Source organism: Cydia splendana, chromosome 7, assembly GCF_910591565.1.
Source record: "Cydia splendana chromosome 7, ilCydSple1.2, whole genome shotgun sequence".
NCBI classification, from domain to species: Eukaryota; Metazoa; Arthropoda; class Insecta; order Lepidoptera; family Tortricidae; genus Cydia; species Cydia splendana.
In genome coordinates this window covers 10361738-10377649 of record NC_085966.1, presented here as the reverse complement: position 1 = coordinate 10377649, position 15912 = coordinate 10361738, and the positions used below count along the sequence as shown (strand labels likewise).

At 40.6% G+C, this 15912-nt stretch overlaps 1 protein-coding gene and 1 long non-coding RNA gene across 2 annotated transcripts in view; one reads left to right on the top strand and one right to left on the bottom strand.

Moving 5' to 3' along the window:
• Positions 1–4599, top strand: part of LOC134792124 (protein amalgam-like) — a 70137-nt gene extending 65538 nt beyond the window's left edge. Inside the window, exons 8-10 of the mRNA XM_063763332.1 lie at positions 3027–3113; positions 3478–3570; positions 4351–4599. Coding sequence (XP_063619402.1) covers positions 3027–3113; positions 3478–3570; positions 4351–4370 — 200 coding nt within the window. The 3' untranslated portion in view covers positions 4371–4599. The remainder of the gene's footprint in view (positions 1–3026; positions 3114–3477; positions 3571–4350) is intronic.
• Positions 1–15912, bottom strand: part of LOC134792135 (uncharacterized) — a 688366-nt gene that overhangs the window by 322458 nt on the left and 349996 nt on the right. The window lies entirely within an intron of this gene.

Genomic DNA, 15912 nt, shown 5'->3' with positions numbered 1-15912 from the left:
TTCAGTCAGTTCATTCGATTCACGCTTAAGGTGTTTTTTACTTTTGTAGCTGTTTGTGGTTTTTTTAGCAAAATCGCTTCTAAGTTTAGAGTCGGTTTGAAGCAAACAACATAAAAACGCCTCTTAAATGTGATAAAAAAGAAAAAAGGCGGGATCGGAAAATTCTCACTGAATTGGATAGTACTATAAAATATAAGAAACACGTATCTACGCTCGCTATAAAAATGAGTTCTTCTAGTGAAGAAAATGATATTCTTACGCTGACGCCTACCGAAATTCAAGAGACAGCACAGGCAGTGGCTAGTAATTTGCTACCAGAGAAATCGCGGGCTAGTACTTATAGTTATCTAAATGTTTCCTTATTTCCTCGCAGTAGTCGTGAAAAGCACTATGTAATGCCTCGGCCGGAAACGCTAAAGATGGAGTCGTATTATTCGAGGGCCTCCACCAACGTGTCGGCCCTCAAACTCACTCGTCCATCTTTTAGCGGTTTTCCGTCCTCTCCTACAATGTACTATAGTTGTCCATTAAATTATCTAGCAAATAAAAACGATCCGGAATAGTGATGTGAAAGTGCAAGAGGATATTAGAAAGAGAGATGCCTAAGAGTAGCATACCATAATGAATACATGTGTCTTAGCTGTATATTGTATTGTATGTTAAATAATGTTAAAAATGCTTTATGTTGTTAATGTGTTCCAAATTGTGCCGCTTTGGCATTAGCTGTAAGGTGCAATTTGTTATTTGAAATAAATACAATAAATGTTAATATTACAAAATGTACCTGTCAAGTTGTATACTTTACTAAATATCTCTCTCCTCACAGGTGTTACAATAAAGGGTGTACGTACTACATAATTAATTAAACACTCATAATATAATTATATTACATACACATAATAAGTATATCATAGGATATGTATAATCACATTGGTTTGGCGTCTTCCCACCACCAGGCGATAACAAACATGTTTCAATATTATTCTTATGTTCCGAATATCGGTACAGCTGTTTAATGACAGCATTTACACAAAAATAAAACGCTAATTAAATAACTTATCATATTCGGAACTACAGATGCAACGGATAGTTGTTTGGCCGCATACAGGATACCGGATGTACGGCCTGACCATAGGCCGAATATTCGGTATTCAGCCGCCGAATATTCGGCCGGCGGAAATATTCAGGTTTTTCAGGTGCGCATTGTGGAAGTTTTGGCCTGTTTCGTAATGAACTTTCGCGCGGTATATAGGTCTACTAGGTACGAAATTAGTGCGCGAGCTAGTGAATGGAACGTTTAAATTGTTTTAAAATAATAATCGAGTACGATTATATTCCGATATCAAGCATAGTTATTTAGTACCCTTATTTTAGTATCCGGTATCCGTCTGGATATTAAAATAAGGGCGAGATAGGATACCGGATAGTAACCGAATATCCGGTGCATCTCTATTCGGAACCTAAAGTTTTAATCCTGCATGGTGCAAATATGTATAATTTTGAGACAATGACTTGAAAATTTGTCTTGTATAACTGACAAAGCAACCTGCCTGTGTGGTGTGGGGGAGAGAGGGAGGTATATGCTAGAAAAAGACAATACGACCTAGGGGCTGTCCATACAGGACGTCATCTATTTTTGACGATTTTTGTCGAAAGTGTAAACATATATTTCACTCGACGTCGACACGTCGACTCTTATTATACTATGTTATACTTATTATGGAACTTACTGTTATACTTATTATGGAACGTAAACTATGAATTGAAAGAGCACGAAATAGTCAATATAATACGTTTGTTGAAAAAAAAAGTCTACAGACGCTTAGGCGCGAAGGGTTATTGTCTCATAGAAAATTTGAATTTTGCGCCTTTTTCTACTGACAAAGTTGTTGGATAGACGTTAATATCAAATTAAAGAGGGGGCCTACACACTTCGCTGTGACAGAATGTGAAAGTGTCACCAAAACTGTCAAATGACTACGATAATAAGTATTCCTTTTATAATGCCACTCCACACTATGCCATTCTGAAATTAAATAAGAACGATAGATAGTCATGCGCAATTTTAATTTTTGTAGTGGGTCATAATTGACGTATATAATTACGAATATAATTTGAACATCAACCAATAATATTGGAAATGATATCAGTTATTTTTAATCAGCTATCATTCACGCGCGCGTTCATTTTGCTTAGACTTGGCCGCACAAATATTTGGTGCGAGCGAGACGCCCGCCCACGTTCGAATTGGCCTGTCACTTGTAGCAACTTGTAGGTAAGTACATACTTACCTACATACTATCCACGCGTCCTTGGCACGAACTCCCGCCACCGCCCGCATTGAAACTGTCCCCGCGCGCCGCAAGGAAATGTAATCCTTAGCATTAGCGCAAAGAGTTCAAATTTGGTAGTTTCATTTAGAGAAATTTGTTAAAATGCACATATTTATTACATTGACCATATTTTTGTGTGATTATGTATTGAATATCACTTTGAACGTTATCAGAACAAAGTCTGCAAGAAATTATATCTATAACCATTTTTTCTAGCATGTTTAAGGCGTAAATATATATACAAGTGATACAAATAATATTGATGTCGGATTCTCGGATAAATAGCTTAATGAGGTAGTTTTATGGTAATTCAATCAAAGACCTAATTATTACTTTTTTTTTATATCAAGTTACGACGTATATCCGTGAGGCCCCGCCATTTATTGAATTAGTTATTTTCCGTGTTAATATTTTGACTGATTCCATTGTCGACTCATTATAAATATTATTTTCATCACGTTTACGAACTAAAAATACTATTACTATTTTTAACAAACAAGAACGGCTCTTTTTTTTAACTATTTTTTTTTACCTACTTCCGGACAGAAAGTTTGTTGGATTCGAAAATAAAGTATCTTAAAATGATCTAAAGAACAGGAATAAAAAAAAAATTGCCTATTACTAATTAATGTTTAACGTAACCGTATCTTTACTGGAGTACTAGTGTAACTCTCGAGCTGTGTATTGTTGCAGCTCTCGCCACGACTACCACGAGTACCACGACGGTGACCACCACCAGGCCACCCACAGTTGTGACGGAACCTGCTTCCACGCAACCATGTAAGCACATACATCTAATCTTATCTGTATCATGGTGGGCATTAGTTTTACAAATTAAGCCTTTTCTTGCCTTTACTTTCCTACATAAAACATTTTTTTAATTCCAATTAGTCATTGTTAGTCTTAGGGTTAGTCGGGGCTGCGGTGTATAATTTCGATTAAGTAAATGTACCTACCTACTTTAATTACATAGTAAATCGAACCCTAATAATCTCACTGTAAGCTGTTGTAATTCACTCCTGAGAACTTTTCCATTTGGCAGTCCACCCACGTAACACGGATTAAGAATAACACAACAGAAAACTTTGTCTTGCGCTAGTAATTCGCGCAAAACTATGTTAATACGTTTATTTATGTCATACAGATATAGAGTTAGACACGAATTCGGAGGAGTACGCGAAGGACGTGTCTAACGATTACGTGGTCGTGCTGAGTCAACATCAAATGCAGAATTTAGGTAAGTTACGTGAACCATTCTGATGGTAACAGGAATACAAAGCCATATATACCGGATGTGGGCTGTAACATGAGCAAATAATTAAAACATAGGTTGTACTCCTCAAACGGTGACACTTTTGTTCAACAACTTTAAAAAATTATGAAGTATTTAGACTCCCTATTTTTCATACAAAATAAATATTATCTTCAATGGACGCCATCGCCACGCCATATCATTGTGATTGACGTTGCTTGTCACGCTTTAAACATAACAAAATTCGCAATACATTGCGTCTTAGAATAAACTTTAAAGTGTATAAAAAATCAAACCACAAGCTATTTTTAAAAGTTGCTGAACAAATGTTGGTCAGTATGAGGTACAGCCTACAGTTTAATTTTTTGCTCGTATTACAGGCCACACCCGGTATTACTAAAGGCTCCAATTTAATGGAAAATTGTGAATTAAAGCAACTTCGGCAGAAGTAAGTCACCTGAGTGACCGCTGTCCGGTACGAGTAATTAAATGTAATTATGAATGATTCGTTTTTGTTTTTGCAACCGTTAATATACAAATTCAGGCCAGCTTCAGAGCTTGTAACAATAATTTTATGCCCAACTCTTTTGTTGTAGAAATAGGTATGTAAATTCAGGATCCAGGTTACTATCATTAAGCCGTGGTTGTACGATAGTTGAGATGGGAAATATCCCATGCTCCTCTAGGATACATTGGGATAAACAATAAAGAAAAGAAGAAAACATTAGTAAAATATATGACATAATGACGTATTTTTTGTTTCAGAATTATCGCCAAGTTTGTGACCAGAGAAAAGTCCAGACCACTGGCCACTGTGGTCTGCCGCGCCCAGAGTGACGCCTTCCTTAAACTTACTATACATAATTATAATTGCGATCGCCTGCTGAAGCAACGAGATTAGTGGTGTTAAACAATTAAACGGTGTATAGCATACAGAGCTTAATAGTATTTAGAGTAATTCCACTTTACATCGAATAATTTTAATAATGCAAATTACTGTATATATAAACATAAGATACAAGATATACCGCTAGTCAGAACGATTTACTACTTTTACTGTTACTGCAACCCGTTGCGATACGTTAGAAAACCATTTTTCTGCAACTTGTTCAGTTTCTTTTAAATTTAACGTGTTGAAATAGCTATGTGTACCTATAAGTACCTATAATCGATCAATTTAAATACCTACAATGAGCCTATTGGAAAGAAAAACTGCCGTAAACATTATTCTTATAAAATGCAATGTGTTTTTCCATCTTTTCACTTTTATGCTTGCTTGCACACACCTTGTATATAATTCATAGATATCATCTACTAAGACCGTACATCTTCTAGCCACGGATTATATGAAAGTATATAAATTAATACTGCAACCAATCGTACCCATATATACATTTTAATACTGAAAACTTGTGAAACTATTGCAAGTACCTAGGCATTTCTCTAATTCGATACTTAAAAAAATAGTTTTAACTTTAACCAACTTTAACTATGATGACCGAAGTTAATTTGACAGAGAAAGATGCCCGCAATTTGCAAACTTTGGTGTTCGCAGTAGGCCCTCTGATATGGCCTAGTTATATGATCACGCTTATGAAAGATAAAATGTGTATTAGAACCTGTGTACACTTGTATAGTCCGTATCAAATAGATAGTGACGGCCAAAGTAGTCTAATATATCGGAACACATCCTTATTTCTATGTTAGCAAAGGTGTGTTACGATTAACGATATATATTTGGCTTCTTTGGCTGTCACTAACCTATTTTCATGATGAGTGATGACTATGCCTACTACTACTTTGTACTCTTTGTAGACAGATGACTGTATATCCTACACAGAAGGTAGTAGTAGGCAGTTAGGCACAGTATTATTAGTAATTGTAGTATGCAAACAAATCAATAAAACGAATGTATTCACCATGTTTTATTAAATAAGATCATTTCAATTGAATATTTTATGCAAAAATTTTCCATTCAGATTTAATTTCTTAAAGCAAATGTACTTACTCGTACACGGGACATCGAACTTCATAAAAGTGCTTCAAGGAAATTGCAAAAAACATTTTTGAAATGATTTTCTCCAAATGGAAGGTCAATGGACCTGGTGTACGGAGCTACATAGAGACACATGTATCATTAAGACTTAAATAAATAGCGTTATTTAAAAAAGTTACTGATTTTATTTAAAACCTTTGAACCTTTTGAGCGCCAAGACGAACGCTTATAAGTGTTAAGAAGTACGCTGACAAAGTAAGTACGTACGTACAATAAAATACGTACGTATATAAAAACGCTTATACCTACTTACATATACCTAATATATATTTTTAGCCACGATAAAAAATATCCAGGTTTAAATTGTAAAGCTCTCTGACATCTGATATTGCCTCGCCCGTGGCGATTGAGCGATCCCGTTGAGTGATATATGTATGTACAATCGAGTTCAAAATATGTATAAATTTTTTCACCGTATTGCAATGGATTAACACATTCATTGCCACTAAGTGCTACGGGTTACGCTCGTAGCGCGTAGCCACGTCTTTGCCATATTGTAGCGCGTAGTCGCTACGAACAGTGTACCCGACAGTCGGGTGCTTGGCCCTAAATGTCTTAAGTTGAAGAAATGTACACATATTTATGAAATCGACTGTACACTGAAGAGCAGAACAATAAACATACTTAAAACCAGTTAGTTACAGCCACCACAATTAGCGGACTGTTAATTTCATCAACAAATAAAATTAGCGAACGCTTTAACAGTGACAGACGGTTTGGTGCAACTAGGGTTGCCATACGTCCGGATTTGTCCGGACATGTCAGGATTTTTAACCCTTTGTCCGGATTGCGGCCGGATTTGGCAAGTCTCTGGATTTTTAGGAATGACCTTATAAAAAAAATGTTTACGTGAAATACTGCGTAGAGTCTGTTCGGAAAGAGAAGAGTCGCGGAATGCCCCATACATTCCACGACTCTTCTCTTTCCGCACAGACTCTAACGAATGCGATGCGGCGCGGTTGCGGGTCGTGCGCGCGCGGGGAGGGGGCTACGGGGTCGGGCGGAGGGAAAGGGAAAGGTAGATCCACGATATAGTACACCGCAGAGAGCGGCGCGCCGCCGGGGCGTAGTTCAAGCTACGTCCAATGTCTGTTACAAGAAATGTCCGGATTTTTATCACGACATTTAATTCTTCCATATGGCAACCCTAGGTGCAACCGACCCTTTATCTATTTAAGAGTTAGGTAGTAGGTAGAAATAATGCAATTTATCATTAATTGGCAATCAAAACAATAATTAAGTAAGTAAACGATTAAAAACTGTGAGCTAGAGTTTAAACATTCGGAGAAATCTGTACCTAATATTGCATGCAGCACGGATATTATGGCAATTTTTGTCTACGTGACAACGAGATAAAACGGTGTCCGTCACTTTCTATCCCGCTGTGTTAAAAAGTGACAGTTATTTTATCACGTGGATAAAGCCATCCATAATACGCCTGCAGGCCTGATAATGTGTAAAGCCAGTGTGAATACTCCTACGCGTACGAGTACATATAAAGATTCCTTTACGAATATATTAGGATAGAACACGAGCAAGATTATGGAAGATATTAGAAGGGAAGATATTTTCTTAATATCCGTTATGTTTCAATTATGCTACGCTTCATAGTGCCTGCTCGTTTCTTTTAGTGGAACATCTTTAGATCTCTGATACTTGTAGAATATCATCTTACCCGATGAAATTTAAATAATTGGAATTGAGATATTTTGTAACAAGTTTAAATAGTCAACAACAATTAAGGCGAGGTATGATCAATCATTGATCAAGCCTTGTAGTGGTTGTTTCGAGTCCATAATACTATCGAGGAAACTTTATACTGTACCTACCTGTACCTAAAGTATTGTTTAAAGCTAGTTAAACTGCCGAACCGATCGCAATCAATATTTAAGTAAAATAAAAAATAAAAATTAAACCTACCTACTAATGATGTTTTTCTCCTCTCTTTTTGAAACTCGACTTAAAAATTGTAACTTACGTCACAGAGGACGAATTGATTCGACGCTAGGGTACACATATGGAAGTACATAATGTTCTAAAATCCTCTCGGCAGTCGGTATCGGGATTTTGAACTATGCTATGACGAAAAAGGTTTTGAAAAAAATTGAATTATCTCTGAAACTTAGCCAAAACCTGTACTCAACATTTTGGTCTCTAAATAAATATTATGATAAGGCGAATACACCATTAACATTTTTTGGCTTACTCAGGGCATCCTAACCACACATGTTTGTCTGACAAAATAGCGAGTGACAGTAATGGGGGATGAAATATTGGGTATGATACTCAAACACCCAAGCACAGTTTACCACCCATTGCCGCCGCGTCATCTCTAATTTGACACGCTTAATCATGATTTACCGCAGTTTTCCTTACGCAAAAAATAAGATCTACATTTTGGAGATTAGTAACCGTGCTCTGCTCACTATGTAGGGGCACGTAGGGGGATGTCGGAAGAAATCACGAAAAACAACAGTATCAGATTTTGACAACTAAGCGAATCATAGTCTATGTCTATGGAACAGCAGATGCTTTTTCCCGATTTCGGGGTTGGCTCCATAGAGTAGTTCAGTATGAGATATCCTTTATAGCATAAAAAAAGAACATTCTGTATATTATATAATAAGCGTATCGTTTAATTAAGTTCGTTGGTTCACGAAGAGACCGAAGAGTAGGTATTTATGGTTGCCAGCAATGAGCATACAAATTAAGCTGTTCCATGTTCAACAGCTTAATTTGTATGCTCATTGCTCAGTAATAAAAAAAGGAAAAAAATGCCTTAAAATTGTTGTGTTCCCTTTTTAGAGTAGGTATAAGTGGACAAAAAATATACGCAAAGCCATGTTCTATAGGTACCTACTATTCTAAACGAAACGAGAAACATTTGTATTTGTTCATAATTTCTCAGAAAAGCTTTTTACATGTAGGCTTAGAAAAAACGCAAACAAAATCCACATAGGTTTCATTTCCAGAAAATCCATTTTCCGAGTTTTTTTGTCCTTTACATTTTGCACAAATACGGCCAAGTAAAGTGTCAGCCCTACACTTGAAACGCGCAGTCGAGAACCTACTTACTCGCCTTGATTCTATTGACTTTAGGAGTTAGGTTTATGCGGAACCCGCATTGGCCCACTATTTCCATATTTATAGAGTACCGCTCTCGAACCGAAACAATAAATTGCAGAAAGGGCGAATTAAATCTACCGCAGCCCAGTCATTTGTGGCAATCTTAACTAAGTCTCTAAATTATTGCTTAATGCAATTACTTATTTCTATGATCGCACTCCACTGGTAGTCGAATGGTAAGGATTGCAACGGCCTAACTGGAGTAGTTCGAATAACTGGTTAGTTGGAGTAGTTTAGTGGTGCCTAAAGGTTGACTCACGGAGCTTCATTTCGTTTTATATGGAAAGTACCACGTGATCACCGATCAGCCATCATAGAAAATGTCATGTCGGACACCCCGACCCGGGCACGGCCCGGTCTAGCGTGAGTCATCCTTAATATGAGCTATGAATTATCTTCATTGCAATGAGTTTCTCGAAAATATAGAGATTCTGGTACGGTCAAGGTAATTATTAGTAACTCCTGACTGATACTTAGTATATACAAATCAATATTTTATAAGTAACAATTAAAACAGTTAAAACTACACAACTACAACAGTTAAAATTATTAAGTGAAGAATAATCCCAAATCTAAAATGAGCAATTAATTACATAACCTACAATATAAAAATGTAGGTATGTAAAACGTGTTGATTTACCTATTTTTTTTATCGTATGGCTTAAATACAAAAATAGGCAATTTAACCTACTACACCTTACATTGTTAAGTATAACCATTAATGAAATCTTTTGGACGACGTATTTGCCCCCTTAAAGATCCCCTTGATATTGGTAAGTACCTATTCGTATTTTCTTATCGTGTCCAGTCCATGCGGGTCTCTCCATTGGCCCATTTTCATTTCTGCCATATGTAGTTCTTTGTTGCTCGTGCTTTTTCGGGGACACCCAGAAAAACATACATTGCTTGCATCGGCGACGCATGTAATTTTCGGGTGTGCATTGGGAAGTTTAAGGCCTAGCTGCGTTTGAGATATACGAGTTGAGACCTACCTATTGAATACCTTTAAAAATTTAATACTTATAGTCGAATCAACTCACTTAAAATGGATTATGAGAGAATTACTGTCTCGCATTAATGAGCAAGTGCGCGAGTGTTATTGAAATCATTTTATTATCCTCCGTGTATTCAGTACCTACATATATAGGCGATGATTAAGGTAATAATGAATGTTCAATAGAGTTAATAATAAAATAGAATCGCTTTAAAGCTCAACAGAAAAAGAAGGTATTCGGTATAACGTTTTATTTTTAAATTTTTAACCTACGTTTTTTTTTAATTCATGTACCCATACATTGAATTGTACCCATACATTTGAAATTAACTTGTAATGGTATTTACATAACAAAAACATATTTAGGTTAAAGGAACGCCAAATTAAATTGATACTTAAAACCCGCCTCCTATACTTCTACTTCTTTGTTTAAAACTCAATAAAGACTTTTTTATCCCCTTAAAAAGTATATTTAGTTCAGCTTAGGCCTCCGCAAATATGTACCCAGAACCCAGAAGTAGCATATTTCGGTCGGGAAATTCATTTAGGCGAGCACTAGAGGGGATATTGCGTTGTTTAGACCGCACTAGGCGATTTCAATATCTCGTCGAGGCAGAACGTTCCACTTTCATCGTAGTCTCCATTCCGTACTTATTTCGTATCTTGTAGATATGGTGGAACCAATTTGCTCTCGAAGGTTTAAATTTTTCTATATGGTTAACTCTGAAAACAAATAGTGTAAGCTAGTTTCCTACGTTACCTACAGTTAAATTCTTAGTTACTTATAGGAAAAAAAATCACCTTAGTAGTTTGAACAAGAGTTACATTTTATGAAAGATAACAAAAAATAACAAAAAATTATCGCCGTCCTACTTATTGTTTACACAATCAACTATTCACATAAACTCATTTAGACGAGTTTGTAAGTATCCTTTAAGGAGTTAAGCTCGATAAGGTTACATTATAGAGTTCCATTTGACTATTATACCAGATCCGTAATCACAAGATAATAGTTTTAAATTTTTGTAAGTAAATACGACAAATTATAGCGCGATTGGACGCAAAAAGTGGTTAAAATATAGTTGGCAAACTTACAAACACACAAATATCGATGTCAATAACTTACAACACAAGCACCAAGCAGTAAGTCAATCATGCTGTAAAAGCTTGTTTTTTACAATTGCTTACGCTTAGCGTGTTATTAAATCCATATTTTAAGCTCAGCCGGCGTAAGGTAAGGATAAGGAAAGGACCCTCATCAAATTTCTGCCTTTCTGGTATAAATGTATTTTTATGTAGGTAGGCCATCAACATAATGGCTTCCCCCGAGAGAGTTAAACGCAGGATCAAAAGTCAGTGTTAAAAATTAGAAGCCTCGCCCAAATATTCGAATTAAAAATGCACCTAAAATAAGTAATGTAAAGAAATCAATTTTTTGCTCGCTGTATTTTAACTTTTACATTTGAAAAGATACGAGCATCATGCATTGCCACTAATAGTGACAAATCGATAGATATGGAAAACTAGCTACGGAAAATGGTATATGATAATGGAAGCAACGAAACCAGACAGTTTGTTGGCTATCCTTATCACTGAATTCAGGCGTCTTGTCACTCTGACCTCCACCGATGACCAGCTGCCAGATGCCCAGATCTAGTAATAAGTACCTAAGCATAGTATAGTCCAGTGATGTTAGTCGTAGGTAATATCCATAGTTCGGCAATCCGCAGCTCGCGAGCCGCATGCGGCTCTTTCAACTTGCTATTGTGGCTCTTCAAGACACCCAAAAAATTTACACTTTTATTAGGACTTGGACCAGTCAAAATGTGGTTCTTTGACATTTGTATATCTTCGAAGTAAAAAATAAATAAAAATTCCTGATCTCATTTTCAAAGTTTGAATGCTGTTTCCTAGAGAAATGCTGTTAGTGCGGCGGAAACGGTTTAGAAAATAGTGGCGGTATACGTAAATATTTCCGCTGTAAACCAAGGCTCGCTCATAAAGTGCTGGGAGCGTATACATGCTTGCACATTTACGGAAAATCTTGCATATATAGCCCCAGAAATACGAGTACGTAACGTACAAAGTATGAAATAGGCCAAGCGCGTACTACGATTTTATTTTTGCGACACTCTTCTAGAATCGCGCTGTAATACATATTTTGACATTGGAAATGTCTTTTCGTTCGCTCCAGTATACGGTCCGATTCCACGAAAAAGTGCGATCCCCTTATATCTCGGAAAGTTGTGAAGATATGATATTAAAAAATAGGCTCAAAAGACGCATAATCACGAGAGCTGTAAGGTGCAAAAATAATTATTCGAGAAAGTCAAAAACAAAAAAAGTTATGGTCGAAATAGTGAAAATAAAATACAATTTTTTCCGAATTTGTGATTTTGGTGCTCGATAATTTGGAAACGAAGAATGATATCAAAAATTTGAGAAAAACGGCTCTGGACAATTTAGTCAGCTACAATTTGAGCCTAAAACAGAGACGATCGGGCTAAGGGTTTGCCCTGTAGCCTAACCTTAAAATAGTCAAAAAGTCAGAACGACATTTTTCACAGGACATTTATGACTTCATGTTTCGCAGAGTTCGTTATCGGTGTTTGTTGTGAGTTATCGGGATTATGACGGCAGAATAACACTTGCACTGCGTGGGCTTTCAAAATCGCTGCAGATTTTTCTTGGTCTAACTCTAACTATCCTGTTTGAGACGGGCGTAGATAACGCACTATTCGACAATCTATGCATTGTTGTGGTGGTGGAAATAGAAAAAGGCAGAGAGAGGGAGAGGGAGAGGGAGAGGGAGAGGGAGAGGGAGAGGGAGAGGGAGAGGGAGAGGGAGAGGGAGAGGGAGAGGGAGAGGGAGAGGGAGAGGGAGAGGGAGAGGGAGAGGGAGAGGGAGAGGGAGAGGGAGAGGGAGAGGGAGAGGGAGAGGGAGAGGGAGAGGGAGAGGGAGAGGGAGAGGGAGAGGGAGAGGGAGAGGGAGAGGGAGAGGGAGAGGGAGAGGGAGAGGGAGAGGGAGAGGGAGAGGGAGAGGGAGAGGGAGAGGGAGAGGGAGAGGGAGAGGGAGAGGGAGAGGGAGAGGGAGAGGGAGAGGGAGAGGGAGAGGGAGAGGGAGAGGGAGAGGGAGAGGGAGAGGGAGAGGGAGAGGGAGAGGGAGAGGGAGAGGGAGAGGGAGAGGGAGAGGGAGAGGGAGAGGGAGAGGGAGAGGGAGAGGGAGAGGGAGAGGGAGAGGGAGAGGAGAGGGAGAGGGAGAGGGAGAGGGAGAGGGAGAGGGAGAGGGAGAGGGAGAGGGAGAGGGAGAGGGAGAGGGAGAGGGAGAGGGAGAGGGAGAGGGAGAGGGAGAGGGAGAGGGAGAGGGAGAGGGAGAGGGAGAGGGAGAGGGAGAGGGAGAGGGAGAGGGAGAGGGAGAGGGAGAGGGAGAGGGAGAGGGAGAGGGAGAGGGAGAGGGAGAGGGAGAGGGAGAGGGAGAGGGAGAGGGAGAGGGAGAGGGAGAGGGAGAGGGAGAGGGAGAGGGAGAGGGAGAGGGAGAGGGAGAGGGAGAGGGAGAGGGAGAGGGAGAGGGAGAGGGAGAGGGAGAGGGAGAGGGAGAGGGAGAGGGAGAGGGAGAGGGAGAGGGAGAGGGAGAGGGAGAGGGAGAGGGAGAGGGAGAGGGAGAGGGAGAGGGAGAGGGAGAGGGAGAGGGAGAGGGAGAGGGAGAGGGAGAGGGAGAGGGAGAGGGAGAGGGAGAGGGAGAGGGAGAGGGAGAGGGAGAGGGAGAGGGAGAGGGAGAGGGAGAGGGAGAGGGAGAGGGAGAGGGAGAGGGAGAGGGAGAGGGAGAGGGAGAGGGAGAGGGAGAGGGAGAGGGAGAGGGAGAGGGAGAGGGAGAGGGAGAGGGAGAGGGAGAGGGAGAGGGAGAGGGAGAGGGAGAGGGAGAGGGAGAGGGAGAGGGAGAGGGAGAGGGAGAGGGAGAGGGAGAGGGAGAGGGAGAGGGAGAGGGAGAGGGAGAGGGAGAGGGAGAGGGAGAGGGAGAGGGAGAGGGAGAGGGAGAGGGAGAGGGAGAGGGAGAGGGAGAGGGAACATAAAAAAGAAAAAGTGCCACGAAATGGTCTTACCTCAGCATGTTGCTGGCGGCTGCTAGCAGATAGCTGATGCTGAACCCTGGCAGTACCTAGTGGAGCTCGGGTTTAATACAACATAAACACACGCTGTTTTGGTCATCGGACTCGTCTCGATGGGCACTTAGGAGAGTAGTACCCAAGATAGAGCTGATGCTGAACCCTGGCTGTACCTAAAGGAACTCAGGTTTGTTGCAACATAGGCACACGCTGTTTTGGTCATCCGACTCGTCTTGATGAGCACTTAGGAGAGTAGTACCCAAGATAGAGCTGATGCTGAACCCTGGTTGTACCTAGCGGAACTCAGGTTTGGTGCAACATAGGCACACGCTGTTTTGGACACCCGATTCGTCATGATGAGCATTACCCAAGATAGCTGATGCTGAACCCTGGTAGTACACCTATTGGAACTCAGGTTTGGTGCAACATAGACAAACGCTGTTATGGTCATCTCTCGTCGCGTCAAACTGCTGTCAAGAAAATTTCATATCTTGCAGCAAATGGGCCGCTGCCGATCACCACTTCTCGAGTTGACTACGGATTTGCCGTGTAATAATTTTCTTGTACTTTGAACATTAATATATCCTGCTTATTAATCGAAAAATGAAATATGTACCTACCTATACTTATGCGCCACGGCGACAATTATTCAAACTTGGATACGCGTGTGGAAATTTTGCAATTTGTTTGTTCACATGCGTTATGTCCAGGATACTTGTGTTAGTCTAAGAATAAAATAATTATCATTCTACGTTGTAGTTTTATTTTGTAACTTTTTCCTTATCCAGACTTTCTCGTCGCTCAGCGACAATATTTTTTCGAATTCCGTAGATCGGAAATCGTGCGCCATCAGTGGAGCCGAGCGGTCGCGTCCACTGGTAGCTCCCGAAAAGTTGCGCCTTTTTGCGACAGCGCGCCATTGCGCTCCGAGACGCGCCGTTGCGCTCAGTTGCGACAGTGCGCCGTTGCGCTCCGATTTGCGCCTTTGCGCTCCGAGTTGCGCCTTGGCGCTCCGAGACGCGCCGTTGCGCCCAGTCGCGACAGTGCGCCGTCGCGCTCCGATTAGCGCCTTTGTGCTCCGAGTTGCGCCTTGGCGCTCCGAGACGCGCCGTTGCGCCCAATCGCGACAGTGCGCCGTCGCGCTCCGATTAGCGCCTTTGTGCTCCGAGTTGCGCCTTGGCGCTCCGAGACGCGCCGTTGCGCCCAGTCGCGACAGTGCGCCGTCGCGCTCCGATTAGCGCCTTTGTGCACCGAGTTGCGCCTTGGCGCTCCGAGACGCGCCGTTGCGCCCAGTCGCGACGGTGCGCCGTCGCGCTCCGATTAGCTCCTTTGTGCTCCGAGTTGTGCCTTGGCGCTCCGAGACGCGCCGTTGCGCCCAGTCGCGACAGTGCGCCGTCGCGCTCCGGAGTGTGCCATCGCTCCCCGAGTTGCGCCTTTGCGCTCCAAGACGCGCCATCGCGCCCAGTCGCGACAGTGCGCCGCTGCGCTCCGGAGTGTGCCATCGTGCTCCGAGTTGCGCCCTTGCACTCCGAGACGCGCCGTTGCGCCCAGTCGCGACAGTAAGTCAGCAGCCGGCGGTTGTAGTGTAGGCGATTATCGTACCCTATTTTCGTCGGGTCACGCTCTGTTCCGGTGGTCCCGCGGTATTCGCGGTTGACTAAACTTTTGTGCTCCGGGTGGGCCAGGTTCGAGCCCCGCTGAACACTTTTTGTTGTTTTTTTTTTTCTTTTTTTTTGTTTTTTTTTTTTTTTTTGGATTGTTTTTTGTTTATTAATTTTTATGTCATTTAATTTTAGAATAATTTATTGTTATTAATATAATTTTGACTAATATTGTTTTTGGTTTCGTTAGATTTTATTTTTTCATTCAATTAAATTGTATCGTAATTTTGCTTTTGTGAGTGTAAAATAGTTTAAATCGGGTGGGATCATTTTTAGTGCTGTATTTATGATTTGACAATTCTGTATGATTATCTTTAAGGAATTGTATCGTGACTTATTTAATAATTTGTACAGATTTTACTGACATATGGCTTTTTTTTATCTATG